Source organism: Mustelus asterias, chromosome 4, assembly GCF_964213995.1.
Source record: "Mustelus asterias chromosome 4, sMusAst1.hap1.1, whole genome shotgun sequence".
NCBI classification, from domain to species: domain Eukaryota; kingdom Metazoa; phylum Chordata; class Chondrichthyes; order Carcharhiniformes; family Triakidae; genus Mustelus; species Mustelus asterias.
Genome location: NC_135804.1, coordinates 35,511,175 through 35,535,748, shown reverse-complemented (window position 1 = coordinate 35,535,748; position 24,574 = coordinate 35,511,175). Strand labels below are relative to the sequence as shown.

Here is a 24,574-nt window from a genome sequence, read left to right as displayed (position 1 = left end):
TTATATGTATGTTATATGAACTTTGACCATTGTAATGTATTTTAGTTTGAATCTCGTGGTTTATGAACTATTGCTTTCTTTGCTTGTCTAATACTCTGGTATTAATCAGAAATAATCAGGTCACTAGACTGGTGATTAGAAGATTTGCATTCATAATAGTGCTTATCAAATCTTTTGGCAACCTTTTCAAAGTGAAAATGAAAGACTTGTTTTGCTGGTTTCATTCAACAACCACAGACAAATATGAATAATACTGAGAGGGTGGGAGTTAGAGATTGAGGGAGTGTGTACTGTTAGCAAAAGCTAGAAGAAACATAGAAATGGACAGGGCAATCAAAGTGCTTGGATCTGAATGGTAGCCAACACCCATGTAATTGTACAACCTGCCCAACAATGATTATCTTATTCAATATGATCAAGCCACAAGGAAAAGATAAAGCATAAATCTTTTTGGTTGAATTTTGGGAATGGGAACAAAGAACAAAACTTTGGGAAGAGAAAATATGGGTTCCTGTCTTAATTTCAGTTGTTATGGTGCTTGAATTAATAACTAAGAATGATGCAGGCGGACAACTGAAGAGAGGGAGTTAAAGACAGTTCTCCTATTGGAATATTAAGCTTAGATGGTATTAAATATTTTTCTCACATGCAAGTACACTTATCAAACTTAGGAATAATTTGATATTTAATAAAATATATTTGTATATAGTAATAAACATAAATGTGAAAAAGTTACGTGAAACTTGTATAGATCATTGATTGGATTACACCTTGGAAGTATTGTGATTCGCTCCGACCTCCAAATAATTAAAACAAATGTAGAGGCACTGGAGAGGTGCAAAAAAGATTAACTAAGCAGCTACCAGAGCTGAATGTGGTACTCACAGGAAAGGCTAGACAGTCTTGTGTTCTTTTCTCAAAATAAAAACAAATAGAGGTCTCTTAAGAATATGAAAAGATTGATAGGGTAGATGTAGAAATGTTTTCTCTGCTGGGGAAGACCAGAACCAGGCACCAAAATGGTGACTGGGAAGAGAGTTTGTGATGGGATCAAAGACAAAGACTTCTGTCTTCCCAATATTTAATTGGAAGCAATTTCTGTTCGTCTGGTACTGGATGTCTGATAAGCTGTCTGACAATTAGAGACAGAGAAGGGATTGAGAAAGATGGTGGTGGGGGAGAGTTGGTTGTCATCAGCACATGTGTTTTCGGATGAGGTCACTGAGGGGCAGTACGTAAATGAGAAATATGGATGGATCAAGGATAGTTCCTTGGGGGACACCAGAGTTAACTGTGTGGTAGCGGGAAGAGAAATCATTGGAGATGATTCTCTGGTCACGGTTGGAAAAGAATGGAACCAGGTGAGTGCAGTCCAACCTAGCCGCCTGATAGTGGAGAAGGGTTAGAGGAAGATAATGTGGTCAATAGTGCCCAAAACTGCAGACAATTTGAGAAGAATGAGGAAGCATAGTTTGCCTTTCTCAAAATCATAGACTGTAACTTATCACTGAGCTGTTTCAGTATTATGGCACAAGTGGAGGTATTCACAGATTAAGTTGCAGAGAGGTTGGCATAGATTTGTGAGGGGCAATATGACTTTGGAGAGGAACAGGATATTGTACTTTCGATGTTTTACAGGACTGAGAAGTCTCTTTGTTTCATGAGAGGGGTGATGTGAGAACCATTAATATCAACTAGCAAGGGAACCAGGAAAGAAAGTTGGATGGTCAGCAATGAATCAAAATAGAGCTGAAGGGGGGCGGAGGGTGTGTGGTAGAGAAAGTGAGTCTTTTGGACAGGATAAGTTCACAGGGCACGAGGCAGATAGGAAATAAATTCTAGTGCATTTTCAGGGCTAGGGCAGGGGTGGGGGACTCATGGAAGAGGTTTTGACCCAATGGACTAGGGTAAGGGAGTGAAGTGGTGCAGGCAACAAGTCCATGAATTTTAGCATTTGGTATAGGATTTAGAACAGAGAAAAGATAGTTTGGAATAGAGAAAAAAGCTAGTTGGTATCTTTGAGGAATAGTATGACCTGGAGAGATCTTGTGCTTCCAACAATGCTTTGCCACAATAGTTGCTACATAGTTTTGTGCAATGCATTTTCTGGGATCTTTGAGCATTTTAGGAACTGTTAATACTCCACAAATCTGTTGCGGCTTGTTTTCCACAAAATCATGAAAATATTTTCTTTCTCTGTGTCTAGGTTACGGGCCTCCTGATGATGTTGTGCTGGAAAAGGAAGGTAAAGGAGACGCCTTTGTTGCTTGCACAGCCAGTTGTGTAAAAATATCCAACCTGAAATTTATTCAGCATGATGCTACAGAGGGTATTCTATGTAAGTAGAGTATAGATGTCTACTATATGAGAAAGGGTTGAGGAATCTAAGAAAGTGGTTGATGTTTCTCATTCCTAACTTTATAAATTCAAAACAATTAATAGAAACCCCTTCCATTCTGCAATTCTGCTCAGTTATGCTTTCCTTATTAGTAGTACATTCTTCTGCTTTAGATGCCTTTACACACGTCAGAGGACGTGTCTTTCTTTCGAGCACAAACTCATCTCAATGTGATTAAATATACATTAACAGTCATGTATATAGTTTTGGGGTTGACAGTTATTGGGGGTCACAATGAATGCAATTCATCGTAATTGAACAGACAGTCTTCCATCTGAAGTAGCTCATCTCAATTTTTGGAATTAATATGTCAATTATTTAATGCTGGATGTGCAGCAAAAACTTGTCTCATCCTTCTGCTAAATTACTGAAGACTAATGATAAAACTCATTAATCTTGGTTTCACTTTTTTGGAATAATAACTTTTCAACATAATTTGGTTGAAAATAGGTTTAATGTGTTTATTGATTACTATTGTTATTCCAATTGCACAATATTATGGATGCTGGAAATTAAAAACAGAAAATGTCAGAAACACCATGTAGGTCAGGCAGCATTTGTGGAGAGAGAAAACCAAAGTTAACATTTCAGGTTAATAATCTATTGTCAGCTTTGACATTAACTTCTGCTTTGCAGGTTATGATCTTGAGTGCTCAGGCTTTCTCTCTCACTCTGCCTAGTTGTTGTGTTTCCTTCTCTGAAACCTTTTCGTGGCTGGGCAATTCTTCTAAAATGTCATGTTTCATCAACTATATGATGAGCATCCTATATTCATACACTTCTATTGTGGAGAAGGAGCTGAAGTTTGGAATTATAGTGAATAACCAATATCATATATTGGGTTACTCTTTGAGGAAAATTGGGATGTTAATTTGAAAAGTAGGACCTCCCAATTTATTTTCAATTAGCAGGAATGATTATAGGTAAAATACAGATTTGTTGTCTGGAGTTGTACATTAGGAAAGTTTTTAGTTCAAAAAATTGTAAGATATTTGTTTGCTTACGTTTTGGAATTTTTAACAAAGCATTTATCAGGAGTAAAATTCAACAGGAATTAATGCTGTAACTGCAACAAATACAAACCCTCAATGCAATATTTGATTCTTTAGCAGCAAATAGGCCATGTAAAGTTATTTGGATTTTAGTTGCCGTTCAAGTTTGAGAGCCCATGTTGGTAATTGAATGAAAGAGGACAGAGGAGAAATGGTGAAATCTGGTGGGTGAATGAGAAGAGAGACAATCAAGGAGCAGTAATGAGAAATAGTGTAAATGAAATTGAGAATGGAAGTAGATTCTTAACAATGAAGTGCTTGTGTCAGTTTTGGTTTTATACTTCTCTTCAATAAGAACGTAAGAAATGGGAGCAGGAGTGGACCATATGGCCGCACAAAACTTGCTCTGCTATTCAATATGACCATAAATCATGATCTGCCTCAACTCTACTTTTCTGCTTGATCCCCACTTGATCAAAAATTTACTTATCTCAGCTTTGAGTATATTGAGTGGAGTATCCATAATATTCTGGAATAGACAGTTCTAAAGAGTCATGACTGAGTGAAGAGATTTCTCCTTATCTCCATCCAAAATGATTGATGCCTTATCTTGAGGCTATTGCCCTTTATTCTAGATTTTTAGACTGTGTCAGTCAGTGTTTAGCTGTTGAACCCCTTCAGAATTTTGTATGTTTCAATGAGAGCATTTCTCATTCTTCTTGACGCCAAAGAGCATCAACCCAATTTGCACAACCTCTTATAGGACAACTCACTCATCCTAGGAACCAATCTAGTGAATGCCACAGTATTGCCTCCAAGGCAAATATATCCTTCCTTGGATATGGAGACCAAACTGCACATAGTATTCCAGGATTTTTCTCATTGTTAATTGCACATCAATTATGTTTAATTATATTCAGAGAGTCACGTCTGGTGATGATCTGATCGAGCCGGTGTCAATGTGCTGATCTCATATGCCTCCAGGATACCTTGTGGCATGGTTTATTCTGAAAGAAGGTATTAGTTACACAAAGCTCATGGGGGCAGCACAGCTCCTAGAGTGTCTGCCCTTTCCTATTTACCTTTCCCAGGGCATGATGTTAAAGTCAGGACAGCCATGTCTCATGGTCCACATCCACTCTTGCGTTGAAATTCCCCAATAAGTAAAGATGTTCTGACTTGGAGATTCTGCTGATGACTGTGTCAAATTACTCATAGGACTGGGCTTTCGCCTCTATGGCGGAGCACAGCGTTGGGGCCTAGATGCTCATGAGGTTAACTGGCCCTGTTTTTGATTTAAGGGCAAATGGAGAGAACATATTGAGGTGTGTGTGTGAGGGGGAGGGTTCTATCATTGAGAGTGGCAAGTTCCTTATAGTGAAATCTACCCCATGGTCACTTGTTTCCTCTGAACTCTTCTGCCAATGAACGTGTAACATTTTTGTTTTAGTGAGATCTGCTGTTGGCAAGTTTTTTTTTGTTGCAATCGAAGATTGGCAATGGATTTCATCCACTTGTTGAGTAGAGACTCTAAACTCCAAACACTCATTGAAACAGATGGGATGTGGCAGGTCAGCACTTTACTGGTCTGGGCATCCCAACTTGAGGTGGCCATGGCTGACTGGTAGAACACGATGGTCCCTCCCACTGTCAGAAACAGCCTGTAGTCTATGCCAATCGTGTTGGGTTGATCACTCTTAACTGCTGCCTTCCATTTTTTTTAATACTCTGCTGCAAAGTGGAGTGTCCTCTCCAGTCGCAAGCCTGGGCAAAATTTATGGTCACCATGGTGTGCCCAAACATCAGGACTTCCCCTCCTGACCTCCCCAGGAGTCTAAATTAATTCAAAGCACTACGTTTGACACCGCTTTTGTTGGAGGAGTTGCCAGAAGGTTACATATTTGGACATCAATCTGCCTTTCGGTTCCATTCCAGATTTTCTTGTCCGTTAGTGTCTGACTCTCCCGAGGTATCCACAAGGCTGTGGCGCTATTTGCCCATGGCTGGGTGATTGGTTCATGAGTGTCAAGATGTGTTCATACACAGGTGGATCTGTAAAGTGGATGCCTGAGAGACATATCTCTTCCAGGTTCCTCTGAACTTTTAGCCCAGGGCTGCATGGAATCCAGTTTCCATGTTGCACTACGGGGAAGCACGGATGAGGACTTGCTAATTGAGAGGCTGTGTACTGAGAGGAAAAGACTTACACAATTGGTTCCCTTTTCCGGATTGCTGCTGGCCAGCAGTATGGGCTGAAAATGAGAAGCAAACGTGCACACAAAAGTCAGAAGGGTGCTAACTTTCTTCACCCATGCACTAGGCACATTACATTGACCTGTTGGGACACAAATTAGACAATATTAAGTGCGCTATGATGAAAAAAATGGCCAATTTGTGATTATACATGACGGGATTTAATCTGGGAAATACATTTGAATTACGTTTTGAGTTTAAAAATCAGTAATTCCATATAATGGATTTAATGCTTTTTAAGTTCTGTAGTTGAATTGTTAAAAATGTTTTTACTATCAGAATTTTCATATCTGTTCTTGCACAAATCACAGGCTGCTTTAGAGACTATTCACAATATTTTAGAAAAATGATCACTTATGTGCCTTTCACTTTCAGGACTTATCTTCAGATGAACTGTTTATGTCTCATTGTTCCTCATGCCATTTTGTTTTAATTTTGAAATCTGCTTTCTTTGGCAGAAAGGATGATGATTAGTTACTCATTGTATATTGTGAAAAGTCTTTTGATGGTTAGCAATTGAAATCAACTTGTCAAAATTCATTCCAATCAACTTAATTTACTGTTGCATAGATTGCTGAGTTTCCAATGCTTCAAATCTCAGATCTCGCTTCCTGGTGGTGTGCTGCACTGCTGGATGTATGTTTTGCCTAATACATTTTAGGAATTAAGATCCCAGCTAAGGAAGTCAAATCCATCCATAATTGAGAGTTAATTTAAACACCACTTAATGATCAAGTTCCCACTCATACCTGATAGCTGACTGGATTGTCAGGCTTTAAAAAATATCATTCATGGGATGTGGGCATCATTGGCTCAACCAGCATTCATTGTCCATCCCTAATTGCCCTTGAGAAGGTGGCAGTGAGCTGCTGCCTTGATCGGCGGCAGTCTGAGCGTAGGTAAACACACAATGCTGTCAGGGAGGCAGTTCCAGGATCTTGACCTAGCAACAGTGAAGATGATATATTTCCAATTCAGGATGGTGAATGACTTGGAGGGGATCTTTCAGGTGGTGGTGTTCCCATGTGTATGCTGCTCTTGTCCTTCTAGATGGTAGTGGTTGAGAGTTTGGAAGGTGCTGCCTAAGATGCCTTGGTGAGATCCTGAAGTGTATCTTGCAGATGGTACACATTGCTACCACTGTTCACCAGTGGTGGAGGGAGTGAATGTTTGTGGATGGGGTGCCAGTTAATTGGACTGCTTTGTCTTGGATGGTGTCAAGCTACTTGAGTGTGGCTGGAGCTTCACTCATCCAGTCAAATAGAGAGTATTCCATTGCATTCCTGACTTGTGCCTTGTAGATGGTGGACAGGCTTTGGGGAGTCAGGAGGTGGCTTATTCGCTGCAGTATTTGTACCTCAGATGTGCTCTGGTAACCACAGCATTTATATGGCTAGTCCAGTTCAGTTTTTGGTCAATGGTAACCCGCAGGATGTTGATAGTTGGGGATTCAGCGATGGTAATGCCATTGAATGTCATGGGGCAATGGTTAGATTCTCTCTTGTTGGAAATGATCATTGTCTGGCACATGTGTGGTGGAACTGTTACTTGCCACTTGTCAGCCCATGCTTAGATATTGTCTTGGTTTTGTTGCATTTGGACATGGACTGCTTCAGTATCTGAGGAATCAAGAATGGTGCTGAACATTGTGCAAATATCCCCACTTCTGACCTTATGATGGAAGGAAGATCATTGATGAAGCAGCTAAAGGTGGTTGAGGCTGGGGCACTACCCTGATGAACTCCTGCTGAGATGTCCTGGAGCTGAGATGATTGACCTCCAATCACCACAACCACTTTCCTTTGTGCCAGCTATTCCTGTGCCAGCTGCCAGACATTCCTAGTTAGCAAATACAGTCAAAGTAGAAGCTATTTTTCATTTGCTTTATAGATTCTGATTGCATCAGTTTATACTGCTGATGTACAATTAAATTTTTACTTTCTTTAATCTGGCAATAACTGGTATGTTGGTATCTTTTATATATTCCTTTACAGTTTTAAACTGCTGAATGCTTTCCTTTTTTTGATATTACCACCTTTTTAAAGAGAAGTTATCACAGTTTGAGTTTAATATGATTAATGGGTGTTAGTAAAGAAGGCTCCGCACTACATGCAATTCAGATTTAAATCTCAATGTTTTGTATAGAAACAGGTCAGAGAGTGCTTGCCATTAAATAGCTGTATATTCGCAGCATTAACAATTTCCTTTCTAATTATTTACCCAAATGTAGAGCAACAATCACTTGCAAAATTTTTAATTCAAACAATCACTTGCAAAATTTTTAATTCAAACTTAAACATGGATTAGTGTGCTGTATAACTGAGGGTGATAATGAACCTTAAGCAACTTTGTACTTATCTGCTGAGAAAGTATTCTTGGAGACCTCATTCTCAGGGCGATTGTGGCACTGGAGAACTAAAGCTCTTATCAACCATCAGTACATGAACAACCTGTATTGTTCTCTTGCTTTTTATAGATGATATACTGACTCACGCCTGAGATTAATTGCACTCGGTATTTGTATAATTATTCCAATAAATTGCTGCACCGATTATCTGTGTGTAGAAAATAAACTGAGTCGTGAATTAGGAGACAGTGCAACCAATAACAGTATCATTGTTTTATCCTTAAATCCTTCCCATTTCATTCTAAATGATAGATCTGAAATATTGATCTGTATATATGATGTACACAGGTTTGTGATAATTTATTGCGCTGTGTTCTGAACTATTGACTTCAAGCTTAGATGTATGGTAGTGATTTTCAGAATGTAAAATATGGAGAAGGCAAACATTTATAATAATTTTATAGATTTTTGGTGTTTGATTGATTACCAATTTCGTTTGAGCAGCCCAGGTTTACAAGTGACAACATGTTAGCTGAACAAGAATAATTTGGATAGTTATGGCAAAACGTTCTGGGCTGTGGGACTAAAATGAATTAAACATTTTTAAGAACCAGCATAGGTTGATGGGCCAGCGATCCACTTTTGATGCTGAGAGATGCATTGGCCTATAACTTGTGGGCTCTGGGGTGTCGTACCCAGGGGGTACCCCAAAGATGTGCTCCACTCCGGAAGTTCCCGTTGTAAAGATTGCACAGCAATTGCCCTGCAATCCAAAACTCTGATTTGAATGGCAAAATTCAAATGGTTCTGATCGCCTTTCAGGAATCGTAACCCAGGAAATGTGAGAAGAATTAAAACCACTTCTAACTCCTGGTTAACTATAGTACTCACCCAACCTCCACGGGAACCTCCGACTACCCTGTGATCCCCCCAGGACGGCCCCCACTGATCACTTCCCTGATCACTTTACCTCTGCCCTCCAATTGTACCCTCTTTCTCTCTAGCTTCACAAACTGGCTGGACCTTTCAAACCTATCTACTTTACAGAAACTGGCACTGTGGTAAAGGGGGAGTGCCTTCTTTTCTTCTGACTCATCTGCCCTCAACGCAAAGCCTCAGGATTCATTGCACTGCACCTTTCTCACCTGGCCCAAGTCCAAAAGTCTATATTTCAGGCTAAATAACTAGGAATGAACTGTGATTGCCATTCCATGGAAGTTATACCGCAGTGATTCTGCAGGATAGCTTCTGAACCAACAGCTAAGTTAAAGACTAACATTTAAATTGGGTGTCAGGTGAATGTTACAGGCAAAACTAATAAGCAATTGTGCGGCTAGGGTGAAGATTTTTGCAACAACGTGGAAAAAGGATTTGGTAATTGAATATTGAAGAACATTTATCTTTTAGTGGAAGTTTTGCTATGTGCTAAACATCTCAATTTTTGTGCTGACAACTGATGTAGTTTAATAAAGTCTAATTTGCTTGATGAGCAAACTGCACTTAAAACACTGACTATTTTCTATAATCAATAAAATATGGAAAATCTGTTAATTTAGACAAATGAATAAAATGGAAAAAAGTCTAATCTTCTGTGTTTGAACTGTTTAGGTGTTCGTAAGGGCCAGGCTATTATTGAGAATTGTGTATTCCAATGTGACACTACTGGCGTCGTATTGAGAACTTCAGCAAAACTGCATATGAAAAATTGTGATCTGTATGGAGCAAAGGTATAGTCTAATGATAAATCTACACACAAAATATTGGTCTATAAATACACTTGAACATAATTTAAATAATTGAATGAAAAATAATTGATAATCCCTTCTGTGTAATGACATGCTAGAATATTCAGTTTCAGCATGCTGAAAGCTCACAGCTCTGCTCTGAACTTGATCGGAATTCGATCTAACTGCATCAGTTGTATATTTGTTTCCAGAACAAATTTCTATACACATCTCTTGTTTTCAATTTACATAATTGGTTAGGAAATACACTTTTCTATGCATTTCACAAATTGACTGCTTTATAACTAGTTATGTTGATTCATAGAATCCGTACAGTGCAGAAGAAGGCCATTCAGCCCATCGAGTCTGCACCGTCAACAATCTCAACCAGGCCCTATCCCCGTAACCTTACCTATTTACTCTACTAATCCCCTTCACGCCAAGGGGCAATTTAGCATGGTCAATCAACCTAACTTGTGCATCTTTGGAGGGTGGGAGGAAACCGGAGCACCCAGAGGAAACCCTCGCAGACACAGGAAAAATGTGCAAACTCACACGGACAGTCACCCAAGGCTGGAATTGAACCCAAATTCCTGGGTACTGTGAGGCATCGTGTTGCCCTTCTCTGGCAACAAACTAGGCATGATGCAGAGGGGTGTGAAGGACTTGCTGTGGCTGGTAGGATGTGTGTAAAGAGTGTTATAGAGAGATATTCGTTGATTTTCTTCTTTCCCTTTTGTTTATGCCATCAGAGAATATAGTTGGGAAGTTCCCAGGGGCTGGTATCAGCAGAGCTGGTAAATACTGAGAAATAATGTTGCCAGGTCTTTTGAAATTAGAAATATGTGGGGATGCCTAAATCTGGTATTGTTTTGTGGCCACTTTTATCAAAAATTTGATATCAAAGCATTTTACAAAAGCAGGTCAAGAAACAGCTTGAGTTTACTTCTTGAAAACTCAGCTATGAAATTTAATTCATTTTTTTGACTATTTTTGAGCTGGGGGAAATAAAATATTGATATAGAAGATGAATCTAGGATTATATTAGGCTGTGAGGTGCAGAGTGATTGAATGATTGAAGTTTTATTTTGTTGTCTTTCAAGTTATTTTCTTAAAGATGTTATCTATTAAAAGTACAGTTGAACATTGATTATCAACACTGGTTGTTTGCCAGAATTTCACCTTGTGTGAGGCAATGAACTTGCATTGTGTTTCTTTTTTTATTAATTTCCCTTTTTTATTATACTTGGGGTGTGGGACTAAATATATTTGTCTTCATTTCTATGCCTAGGGTTTTACTATCCAATATAAAAGAACTGAAGCTTCTGTGAACATAATTTTCTCCACTGTACTTATTGCGTGTTTCCAAACGCATTTTATTTTGTATCAGATTCAACCAATGGTTTCCACATAATCATGCTTAGTAAGAAATTTAGCACAACATTATCTGTTTTGGGGTTTATTCTGTCCGAATAACTGAGCAATGGCTTTTTGCAGATGAGCTTGAATGCGTTCATGCTAAAGTGACTTCTCACATATTTCTTCTGCAGCTGCCTCTAGAAACTAGTTTTTGTGCACTTGACTTGATTACTCTGTAAAGTGAACAGCAAAATGTTTATTCAGGACATGACTTGTTTTGAATATGAATAGCAATTGAAATAGTTTTCCTGAAGGTATTTAAAACTAACATTGTATAATTGATTTAACTGCGTAGTTTAAAGATTAGAGCACACCAGGAAACATTCCTCAACTGGAGACTAGTACCTCTTTAAACACACGGTTTTATTTTCTTCAGCAATAATTGAACTTTGAAGAAAACAGTTTTGTAATTGCAGTTCATTTTCACTTAGTGAAGGAGTTGAATATTTGTTCGTAATTAAAGTAATGCTAGCAATTTTAATTGAGTCTTTTGAGGCAATGCAAAGTTACATTTTTGAGCTAAGCTCGTTAAATGTTTTTTTTAACAACATTGTGCTGCTGTATTTCTCAAGCATGTCGAGCCTGCCACATCCGGACTTGGTATATAATTGCACACACGTCACCCACTCTTAATCATGCTCCCTCCTGGGAGAGGCAAATAAATGAATTCAGGATAACTGAGGAGATTCCTCTGACAAAACTAGCTAGCAGCTTACCTTCGATTTGAAATTTGTTACATGCACATATTTTGGTAGTTTGTTCCAGGCAAAACATTTTTTAAAAAGTTCTAATTGCTGAAGTGTACTGCATTTCCCATGAAAGATCTTAAATCAGCTGTTCCAATGTTGGACTCAGCTTGATATTTGCAAGCTGCACAACATTCCTGAGGTATATTTTCCAACAGAAACTCATAATTACTTAATGTCTATTTAGTTTTCACATTAATGGGGGTAATGATTGACTCAAAAACTAATTTTCAAGAAATCACAAGAATGTGTTTGACATGATGAAACTGAATACTTAACCCAGCATTTGTGAGAGAGAGCACACAACAAATTCCCAAAGAAGGGTTTAATTTTAAATTGCAGGTACATCTACTTAGCTCATATTTCCAGATATACTATAAGGGAATTATGGTCTTGGAGAAAATATATTGCATTATCTGGCTGCAAAGCATTCATCCAGTGAACAGTGAATTATATTTTTCAATGAGATAAGATCATTTTTACCTTGCAGATCTTTAAGAATCCAGTATGTAACCCTTTCACACAATTGGAGAAATTCCTCCTTATGTCGCTGTCATCATCCTCTAAACCATCTGGTACAGTGTTTAAATTTGGTAGTTAAAGTAAGAACGATTGCGAAAAGCAAAATAAGACAATATTATGGCAATATTTCCCTCCCATCCCCTCAATTCAACTAAACAAAGAAACTGGATAATGTAAATGAAAATAGAAAAAAAAACCCTTAGCTGGGCAATATTGATTGAAGCTCATGTATTTAGGCATATAACTGAAAGTAAATATAATGATTTAAAGTGCTAACTTGTTAGTCAAAGAGATTTGGAAAGTAAGTATATGAAATGAAAATTTATTACCGCAAATGAGGGAAACATGTTATTGTTTTGGAAATGTGTTTCTTAGGAGAGGATTAAGTGGGGGAAAAGCACTTTTATCAAAGAACAAAGAAAATTACAGCACAGGAACAGGCTTTTCAGCCCTCTAAGCCTGCACCGACCATGCTGCCCGACTGAACTAAAGCCCCCTACCCTTCCGGGGACCATATCCCTCTATTCCCATCCTATTCATGTATTTGTCAAGACGCCCCTTAAAAGCCACTATTGTATCTGCTTCCACTACCTCCCCCGGTAGTGGGTTCCAGGCACTCACCACCTTCTGTGTAAAAAAAAAACTTGCCTCGTACATCTCCTTTAAACTTTGCTCCTCACACCTTAAACCTATGCCCCCAAGTAATTGGCTCTTCCACCCTGGGAAAAAGCTTCTGACTATCCACTCTGTCCATGCCCCTCATAATCTTGTAGACTTCTATCAGGTTGCCCCTCAACCTCCGTCATTTCAGTGAGAACAAACCAAGTTTCTCCAACCTCTCCTCATAGCTAATGTCCTCCATGCCAGGCAACATCCTGGTAAATCTTTTCTGTATCCTCTCCAAAGCCTCCACATCCTTCTGGTAGTGTGGCGACCAGAATTGAACACTATATTCCAAGTGCAGCCTAACTAAGGTTCTATAAAGCTGCGTCATGACTTGCCAATTTTTAAACTCAGTGCCCTGGCCGATGAAGGCAAGCATGCCGTATGTCTTCTTGACTATCTTCTCCACCTGCGTTGCCACTTTCAGTGACCTGTGTACCTGTACACCCAGATCCCTCTGCCTATCAATACTCTTAAGGTTTCTGCCATTTACTATATATTTTCTATATGTATTAGACCTTCCAAAATGCATTATCTACATAGAAGATTTAACAGAAAAATCATTAAAATATGGTTCTCAACAGGGTGCAGGACTTGAAATTTATCCTACCAGCACCTGTGAGCTTTTTGGCAATGATATACATCACTGCAAAGAAGGAATACGCATCAAGGTAAGCCCAAAATATTTTGGACAACAGTAGCAACTTGCATTGATGTAGTGCCTTTATATAGAGAAATAAATTCTTTTGAAATGGATGAGAAAACAAAAGCCAACCCAGCAAAGGTAATCAAAAGTTTGGTCAAAAAGATAGGTCAGAGTAGATGATTGGAGATGGCACAAGGATGTAGGGAAGTAGTTCCCTGCTGAAGGAGGTATAGAGACTCGGCAAGTGAATGTGGTTTCAGTGACATTAATTTTCATGGCCTCAGTGACTGCTGTGCCAATATTGTTGAGCACCATATCCTCCAAAGGTTGAAGACATGCAGCCATCCCTTTCCCACTGCTAGTTTGTTGCTGCCACTGCCTCCTGTTATCTGTCACCATGTCTTGCAATAGAGGATGAAGTTTATTAAGGTAATGTACAGCACTTGTGTGATGTGCCTGTTATGGCTGAATAGTTAGGAGTATATGGAAGTTGTGAGGTGTGGGTATGAGGCTTGCAGCAGTGGTAAGCATGTGAGGGTAAGGTGGAGCATATGATTGTTCGACATGACTCAAGATTGTGATAGGGGAGTGATGGAGAAGTGGCACATTGAAGAGTGAGAGATTGGTAAGAGATGTCATTTCAACATGCATTCTTTGATCTAGACTGCTCGTGTGAGGCTATTGAACTTTATCTAGCACTGTATCCAGCTCCTCATGACCTAGCATTAATTTCTAGCTATCTCATCTCACTGCATTGAATTGTATGCCTGGAGGGTCTTTCCTCTGAAAAGATGACTACTTTCTTTCCACCTCTGGCATTAACGTCTCCAGTTCTGTGGCTGAGTTCCTGGGAGTCCACTTTGTCCTGTTGTGTTTCTTTCTGATCAGGGTTAGTTTCTCGGGCCTGCTGCAGCCTGAATGGCCCTGCACCTTTTAGAGGTGGCTTTAAGAAGTGCAGTTCAGCTTTAATTGAGACGAGCCTTCCATGAAGTTGGAACCCCTGTTGAGCATGCAGCACCTCAACAGTTTTATAATTGGCCTGCATGCCACAGTCATGGAGATGAGCAAGCAGGAAATGTGAAGATTTGCTTGTTGTCTGCTTCACTTTCATTGGACATGGGGAAATCGTATTGCAGACCCAGTGCCTGCTGGCGGGCCTTCTAGAATTCTTCAACTTTAATCGGGTGGAAGAGGGAGAGAGAGAGGTAATAAGATGCATGCATGTTCATACTGTGCTTGATAATAGATGTGTATGAAAGTGTCCTGTAAGTGTGTCATGAATGACCAGAATGCCATGTCATTTGTACTTTTGTTGCAGAATTTCATGGAGGAGCTCTACGATGTGCCAAAAATAACAATGATGAACAATCTGATTCATAATCACGAAGACTACGGTATTACAATGGCCAAGTTTGCAATACCCTTTCCAAAAAAGAAAACTCCTTCTGCAATTGTAACACAACCTATTAGTAAGTGGCAAAGATTTATTGTAAATTGATTAACTTTGTTACTTATATGATCTGAAACAGGAAGAAGTGAATAAAAGTATTTGCTCATAGAGTTAGATGGGGGGAGGAGACTGAGAAACTCTGACATGGACCTCACATTGAATGACCCGCTTCTGATCTGTTAATGCTAATAAATTATAATTTTACAATGAATTATCTTGAATATACTGAATAGGCTATCAACACAATATCTATATGCTTTTGTTAAATGCATTTAATTCCACAGGAAATGTGGAAATGATAGAGAATTTCCCTCCATCATATGGTCAGGAAAGAGTCTGTTAGTACCAGTGTTCAGTTCCATTCACACTCTGATTATGAAACAAACCTATGCTTCGTACAGCAGTACTTGGATAGAATCCAGACCATGGACTGATAAATGACAGTAACATTCAAGCCACATAAATTCCAGGATTACACTTCAACATTGTTCCTAACTGCTGGATGGCTGTCATTTTGAATGAGCAAGTCCAGCCACCTCAACATGACCTTCAATGGAACCACAATTTCCATGTTTCCATGTGGGTCAGCATTTATCAATGTCAAATTGATCAAACCATATTGTTACTGACAGGAAGGAGGTTAATTTAAACAGCACTAATTTCTCCTCTCACCACGGAAAGGTATTTCGATTTGTTTCCCTCTTTATAAGTGGTGGCATATTTTCTAACCTCTTGGTTTTGGGTGTGATCCAATTTTCTATAAATAACCCCACAGCAAACTCGAGCGTGAATTTGTTTGCCCACACTCAATACACTGGGAGGATGTTTGCAATATTATCTTCTTTGCATTCATAGAATAAAAGAGGGGAAAGGGATAAGGAAAATTTACGGTGCAGAGACCACAAAGAAAATAAATATAGTTTCACGTGGGTTCCAGAGTCTAGAATCACAGTCCAATGAGGTATTCCTTCTTGGTGAGCTGAAAACTGAGACTGGATTCACTTTTCTGGTAATGCTGACTTCACATGATGAGACAGGCCTATAGAAATGAATCTGCCTTGTAGATGATGGCACATAATTTCCAACAGGAGCAGTGTGGATGAGGGTCAGGTGTCCAAACTGGTTCAGATCTCCTTGTCTGTGAAACTGCTCGTCAAATGGTAAAATAGCAGCCCAAAGCTTTGCAGTTCAGTAAGGCAATATTACTGGTGCCTCAAGCCAGAGATCCATCTCACATTATGCCTACATCTCCCCATTGTCCTCGACAAAAAACATGTTTCCCTTGTCTGGGCCCCCAAGATTGTTAAATGTCTCAAGTATTAAGAATTGAAAGGGAGGTTGTGGGGCCCTTTGTCTTGGCAGATGAGCAGTCTTCTGTTGGTCAGCCCTGGTATGGAATGCAGATGGCCTTTGTATGGCTCTCTTTGAATTTAGCCTGTGTAGCCCCCAGGGGGTCATTTGTGGTTGTTCAGAGGTACCAGTAAGCAAATTTCTCTGATAATGCCAGGTAGCTTCTTTTGTTCAGAGTCACAGACTGATAGATTCAGTCAGGGTAGGTTTTTGTCCCGTTTGAAATTCTTAGAGATAGCAATAAGCATCCCTGTCTATATTTGATAAGCATAATATACAGTGTAAGGTCTCTCACAAGAGTAACACCATAGCAACAAAAGCAGGCCAGAGACTGATTTGCTTCCTGATTGCTATAAGAATTTCTTTTTGTTAGCAATTTGCAGAGTTCTGATCTTTGGAACAAACATTGCAAAGCAAAGAATTTTGGAATAAGTTCTTTGTGCTTGGGTGTGATTTACCAGTTTACAAGTATCTGATGGTACTGAGTAATCCCAGATTACACACACGTGCATAAGTCTGCTGTTTTACTTTAACTACAAGCAAAATCCTCATTTAAGAACATCAGCAAGTGGTCAGTTCAGCAGTGACTCGAGCAGCTTTTCAAATGACAACCTACCTAGTTGTCTTCCTGACTGTGTAGCGAGTACTCTGTCACAACATCTTAAACTTTCATCCCAGGAGTCAACCTAGATACAATCACAATGGGAACCTCTCCCTATAAAAGTTCTTAACACAAATTGTTCAATAGTACATTGAGTTCTTTATCTAAAACCCTGAAGTAAAAACTCACCCACAAATTCAGTGCCAGTCAGTGAGTAATGGTCAAGACTAGCTTTCCAGATCCTCTCAACTATCTTAACAGGCATTGGAAACTCTTTTTACCAGTTACAATCGCAGCAATTCACTCCTGTCCAAGGTTTTCTTTATCTGTGAAAAACAGCTTGCAGCATTCAGCAGCAATGTTTATTTTGGAAAGGTCTTTGGCCATGCTGGTAACTTTTGGCCAACTTTTGAATTTGGTTAAATTGTATTCTTATAGTCCTCAGTCTGTCCATCATCTACACCACTCGAGTCAACAATGTGATTAATAATCACCCACTTGAGTGATGTTTCAGAAACAATTAAGCTGTTGTCATTAAGGGCAGAAAGGTTTACTTCAGTGCCTCTACTGTAAGAATCAACAGGCAACCCTTCCATCATCGGTGCAGTGTGGCTGCAATATGTATGTACTGTCTACGGCACTGCGACAGCTCAAAATTACTTCAGTAGTACCTCTCCCCAAGACTTCTACCACTACGTAGTCAAGATCATAAAATACTACAGCACAGAGGAGGCCATTCGAAGAGCAATATATGTTATTCTACACTGTTGTTCTTTTCAATCTATATTACTCCTACATTGTTGCTCTTTTTCCATATCTCTGTAGTTTTTTCTCCTTCAAGTATTTGTCTAATAATTTGAAGGCTACTATTGAATCAGTAGACACTTCCTCATAAGGCAGTGTGTTCCAAATTCTAACTGTTCATTGGGTAAAAAGTTTTAGCCATGTTAACTCTGGTACTTTTGCGAGTCACTGTAAATATGTGTACTTTTATTATCAACTCTTCAGCCACTGGGAGCAATTTTTATTTATTTAAAATCAGGAAAAATTAAAAGAGTAAAAAGCTTTATCAAATCTCCTTTTAACCATCTCTGCTCCAAGGAAAATAATTCTACCTTTTTGAATCTAACCATTTAACTGTAAACTCTACAATCTTGTTTTATATCCTCTTCCAATTCTTCATATGTTTCGTGAAGTTTGGTGTCCAAGCACAATACTCCTTCTTGAGCCAAACTTGTGTCTTCATATAGGTTTAGCATAATGTCCTGTTTTTTATTCTTCAATTGTTTTATTCCTTCAGTTTATACAGACCATTCCATCAGATTTTTAACCTATCCTGCTATCTTAATTTGTGCACAAACATGCCCGGGCCTATTTTTGCACATCCTTTTAAATTGTACCATAAGCAACTTTTCTGCATTAAATTTTATCTATCGTGTGTCTGGCTATTCCACCAACCAGTTTCTGTCTTCGAGTCTACTACCACCATTCTCACTTTTGTTGTAAACTTAGAAGTTTCCAGCTATGTGCACATTTTGAAATTGTCTCTATTTCACCCATGTTCCAATCCTGAATGTACATCATAAACAAAGATTTTAGTACTGACCTCGAAAAGCTTCAATGTAGACCTCCCTCCAGTCTGTAAAACAGCCATACGCCACCACCTTTCTGGCCCTTAGCCATGGGCTTTAACTTTGTTTATGAGCCTAATATATGGTACATTATTAAACACTTGTTGAAAGTCCATGTGCACATCAACTGCATTTTTCCATGTTACCTCATTAAAAAAAACTCAATTTGGTGAATATTGATTTATCTTGATGCATCTTTGCTAGATTTCTTTTATTGGTCTATCTTTGTGCCAGAGGCTATTAATTTTATTCTTGATTATGGTTTCTAAATCTTTCCCACTGACATCACAAATTCAATCTGGTGGAAGGCTTCACAATCATGTTCTTGTCAAACTTGGAAGATCAGTTATCTCTCTCTCAACTCCTTTTTCTTGATTTGGATGGTCTTTGAGAGTTGTAGTATCCAGTTCTTAATTTCTAACTCAACACTGGATAAAAACAAATTACTGCGGATGCTGGAATCTGAAACTAAACCAAACTCTAACTCAACATCTGGTTCTTCCTAATGTATGTTCTTTCTAATGTATGACTGATTGTCGTCTTTGAATAGAAATATGATTCCTCTGGTTTATATGTATAATGCCTTGTGAAGTATGTACTAAGTAAGATCTCTTGATTGTCATCTCTCTGCCAATAGTAATTAATGTCTAATGTTTATTAATATTACTGAGACCCTTATTCCAAACAAAACCTAATTGCGCTGCAATATTTGAGTTCAAAACTTGCTTTGGTTGTGATTTAGTGAGCGTTTTCCCCTTTTCCCAACACCAAGTTGATATTTGCAGAAATTGAACATTTCTGGAAAACTGTTTAGTTATCTGGAAAAATAGGTTGAGGTATAATTCGGGCACCCCTACTGACTATTAGAAAGGCAATGTGATAAAAAAGGATTAAATTGATAGCATGTTGCAATGGCACTCTATATGAAACCAGAAAATTGCACGATAAATGAAAATTTGAATAATTAATTTTACTATTTCTATCCTTTAGGTGGTGCAGAACAAAATCAGAATCCACAGAGCAATTTCAATGAAAACAATTTGGAGTTAAATTCTGATTGTTGTGAAACACAAAATGCACCAGATTTATTAATTGAGTGCAGTCCTAACAAATGTGAACAAGCTGTAGAATTGAATCCTTCTGATGCTGCTGAATGTGATGAAGCTGTAACAAATGAACTAATTTCGACTTCTGCAAAAAAAAGGAAACAGTCCAGAAGTAGAATAAATGACGTAGTGACTGATGATGTAATGGCACAAGAAATGTTTCTATCCATTGTGAGTAATCATTTTAAAAAAAATGGAAAAGGAAATTTTGGAATTGTGTACTCGTAACTTTAAGCCATGTATATAAACCCTTAAGTATGAAATATATTTGTACATTATTTATGAAGCAGCTGTATAACATATTTTTCATCAGCTTATAGTTAAGTAGTATGTGTAAAATAGCAAAATCACAATGCCCAGCAAATGATTGGCGCTGAGCCATGTTCTGAAGGTGTTCTAAGTAGCAAGTCTGTTTAATCAAGCTTGTCATCATTCCAGCTCAAAATCTATTTATTCAAATACAATGTAATCAGAGCTGATCCATTGATAATTAATTGTGTAGTGTTTAAGGTGATTTAGGAATACTTTTCCATAAACTGCAGAAAGAGACTTGCTTTGCCCTTCAATTAGCTTCTGAAATATAATGTAAAATCTAAATGTGGTGTTTGTAATAGTGGGATATGCTTGGTGTTCATAATTTTTCACATGCTATTATTGGAACTATTGGTCCCCAGATGTGCAGATATTTTGAAAAAAAGCAGGGATCCCTTGGTAACTGTCTTCCTCTTTTAATGCCCTCTCCCCAGCACAGCCCAAATACCCTGACATGCTCAATACACCAGTACTACTTGACTTATTTTACAGACAAAATCTCTTCCTGCAATTTCATTAATTTCTGTCCTTTATTTTCATCACTATGTTCATCTACCGGGATTCTTTTCTCACCTCTAGTTTCACTCCGGTTCTGTTCTAATTCGATAGAAAATGAATAGTTCATTTCACCGATACAACTGATTTTTTGCTCAGTCTTTTCCTGTCAGTTCGCCTGCAGGTGTAAAGAGTGTGTACTTTGAATAATTTTCCTTTTGCTTTATACCAACTTGTGAACTTCACCACTTTATTGAATAAAGAAATATGCTTGATAATTTTATCAGATGTAATCATGTAACTTTGCAATAATATTGAATGAGCACCAATTTTACTATTTAAATTGTGTTTTGGTGCAGGGTAAAGTTGCGAGTAAGCATGAGAGAACATATTTCTGCTATATTTGCAAATGTGACTTATTTAATTTGCATTGTCAAAGAACTTGAATTTTACCTGTTTTTGCTTTCTTCGGTTCATGCCACTGCCAGTTGTAATTAGTGTCTAATGTTTATTGATTTCATTACTGAAACCCTTATTCCAAACAAAACCTAATTACACTGCAAACATTTTAAATTAAATATCCAAGTGCCTTACATTGCAAGCAGTATTTTTTATTATTTTGTGATAAATGTTGCTTTTCCCTTGAATGTGAGTTTATCACAGGTATTTGAAACTTCAGGCTCTAATTTCAGGGTGGATGACTATTTGATACAAATACTAAGTTTGATTACAAGAGCTAAAGATCCCAAGTACATTGTGTTGAATAAACATAACACCAGAAGACTACATGTTATAAAACTTGTGGCCAATATGCTACTCCGATTCATAATTATTGCATATAAGGAGTTGAGAGCTATGGTGGAAACTATTTTGTTCCCCTCAATGTTTCCATATAAATGATTGATAAATTGTTCAATTCTCAAGAGTAATTAATGTTATGTGATGATAAATTCTGAGTTCCAATTTGGAAGTTTTCATTTGCTTTAATAGTGTATTGACAATCCATTTACCAGGAAATTGGAGCCTTTATGGGAAAAGTGGGGGGGGGGGGGGGGGGGAGAGAGAGAGAGAGAGAGAGAGAACAAGCCAAGGTAACCGGCATGTTCGAACTAATGCTTATGTGATAAATTCTGTGAACTATATGCTGAAAATTAAGTTTGGTTAGAACTTGTTCTGAGGTACTCTGGGTGGGGATTTCAATGTCCACCACCAAGAGTGGCTCGGCAGCAGCACTACTGATCGAGCTGGTCGGGTCGTAAAGAATAAAACTGCTGGACTGGATCTGCAGCAGTTGGTGAAGGAACCAGCAAGAGAAAAAAACTTGACCTTATCCGTACCAATCTGCCTCTTGCAGATGCATCTGTCCATGACAACATCGGTAAGAGTGACCACCGCACAGTCCTTGTGGAGACGAAATCCTGCCTTCACATTGAGAATAAACTCTATTGTGTTGTGTGGCACTTTCATCGTGGTAAATGGGATAGACTGCGAATAGATCTAGCAACTCGAAACTGGGCATCTATGAGGGCTGTGGGCCATCAACAGCAGCAGAACTATATCCCAGCACAATCTGCAACCTCGCAGCCAGGCATATCCTCCACTCAACCATTACCATCAAGCCAGGGGATCAACCCTGGTTAAACTGAGTGCAGGAGGGCATGCCAGGAGCAGCATCAGGCAAACGTAAAAATGAGGTGTCAACCTGGTGAAGCTACCAAACAGGACTACTTGCATGCCAAACAGCAAGTGATAGACAGAGCTAACCGACGGATAAGATCTAAACTCTGCAGTCCTGCCACATTCAGTCGTGAATGATGTGGACAATTAAACAACTCACTGGAGGACAATGCTCCACAAATATCCCCATCTTCAATGATGGAGGAGTCCAGCACATCAGTGCAAAAGATAAGGCTGAAGCATTCGCAGCAATCTTCAGCCAGAAGTGCCGAGTGGATGATCCATCTCTGCCTCCTCCAGTGGTCCCCAGCATCTCAGCTTCCAGCCAATTCGATTCACTCCAAGTGATATCAAGAAATGGTTGAAGGCATTAGATACTGTAAAGACAATGGGCCCTGATAACATTCCAGCAGTAGTACTGAAGACTTGTGCTACAGAACCTGCTGCTCCCCTTTCCAAACTCTTCCAGTACAGTTATAAAACTGGCATCTACCTGGAAAATTACCCAGGTATCTCCTGTACACAAAAAGCAGGACATTTCCAACCCAACCAATTGGCGCCCAATCGGTCGACTCTCATCAGTAAAGTGATGGAAGCGGTCATCAACAGTGCTATCAAGCAGCACCTGCTCAGCAATAACCTGCTCAGTGATGCCCAGTGTGGGTTTCAGCAGGGTCACTCAGCTCCTGACCTCATTACAAGCTTGGTTCAAACATGGACAAAACAGCTGTATTCCAGAGGTGAGATGAGAGTGACAACCCTTGACATCAAGACTGTGTGGCAGCAAGGAGCCCTAGCCAAACTTGGAATCAATGGGTATCAAGGGGCAAACTCTCTATTGATCCATCTTGGCTTGGCCATAGGAGACAGAGGGTAGTGGTTGAAGGGTCTTTTTCCGGCTGGAGGTCTGTGACCAGTGGTGTTCCGCAGGGCTCTGTACTGGGACCTCTGCTATTTGTGATACATATAAATGATTTGGAAGAAGGTGTAACTGGTGTAATCACCAAGTTTGCGGATGACACGAAGATGGCTGGACTTGCGGATAGCGAAGAGCATTGTCGGGCAATACAGCAGGATATAGATAGGCTGGAAAATTGGGCGGAGAGGTGGCAGATGGAGTTTAATCCGGATAAATGCGAAGTGATGCATTTTGAAGAAATAATGTAGGGAGGAGTTATACAATAAATGGCAGAGTCATTAGGAGTATAGAAACACAGAGGGACCTAGGTGTGCAAGTCCACAAATCCTTGAAGGTGGCAACACAGGTGGAGAAGGTGGTGAAGAAGGCATATGGTATGCTTGCCTTTATAGGATGGGGTATAGAGTATAAAAGCTGGAGTCTGATGATGCAGCTGTATAGAACGCTGGTTAGGCCACATTTGGAGTACTGCGTCCAGTTCTGGTCGCCGCACTACCAGAAAGACGTGGAGGCGTTAGAGAGAGTGCAGAGAAGGTTTACCAGGATGTTGCCTGGTATGGAGGGTCTTGGCTATGAGGAGAGATTGGGTAAACTGGGGTTGTTCTCCCTGGAAAGCCGGAGAATGAGGGGAGATCTAATAGAGGTGTACAAGATTATGAAGGGTATAGATAGGGTGAACGGTGGGAAGCTTTTTCCCAGATCAGAAGTGACGTTCATGAGGGGTCACGGGCTCAAGGTGAGAGGGGCGAAGTATAACTCAGATATTAGAGGGATGTTTTTTACACAGAGGGTGGTGGGGGCCTGGAATGCGCTGCCAAGTAGGGTGGTGGAGGCAGACACGCTGACATCGTTTAAGACTTACCTGGATAGTCACACGAGCAGCCTGGGAATGGAGGGATATAAACGATTGGTCTAGTTGGACCAAGGAGCGGCACAGGCCTGTTTCCTGTGCTGTACTGTTCTTTGTTCTTTGGTTGGATTCATACCTGGTACATGGGAAGATGGTTGTGGAGGATCAGTCATCTCAGCTCCAGGACATCTCTGCAGAAGTCCCTCAGGGAAGTGTCCTAGACCCAACCATCTTCAGCTGATTCATCAATGACCTTCCCTCTAATAAAGTCAGAAGTGTGGATGTTCACTGATGATTGCACAATGTTTACCATTCGCGACTCCTCAGATACTGAAGCAGTCCATGTTTAAATGCAACAAGATTTGGACAATGTTCAGGTTAGGCTGACGTGGCAAGTAACATTCATACCACACAAATGCCAGGCAATGACCATCACCAATAAGAGACACACTAACTTCCGCCCTTTGACATTC

At 39.4% G+C, this 24,574-nt stretch overlaps 1 protein-coding gene across 1 annotated transcript in view; it reads left to right on the top strand.

The window, feature by feature from the left end:
- Window positions 1-21,254, top strand: part of shcbp1 (SHC SH2-domain binding protein 1) — a 40,472-nt gene extending 19,218 nt beyond the window's left edge. Inside the window, exons 10-14 of the mRNA XM_078210254.1 lie at window positions 2,207-2,338; window positions 9,599-9,717; window positions 13,649-13,735; window positions 15,029-15,179; window positions 19,733-21,254. Of these exons, the coding sequence (XP_078066380.1) occupies window positions 2,207-2,338; window positions 9,599-9,717; window positions 13,649-13,735; window positions 15,029-15,179; window positions 19,733-20,076 (833 nt within the window). The 3' untranslated portion in view covers window positions 20,077-21,254. The remainder of the gene's footprint in view (window positions 1-2,206; window positions 2,339-9,598; window positions 9,718-13,648; window positions 13,736-15,028; window positions 15,180-19,732) is intronic.
- The last annotated feature ends 3,320 nt before the right edge of the window (window positions 21,255-24,574 follow it).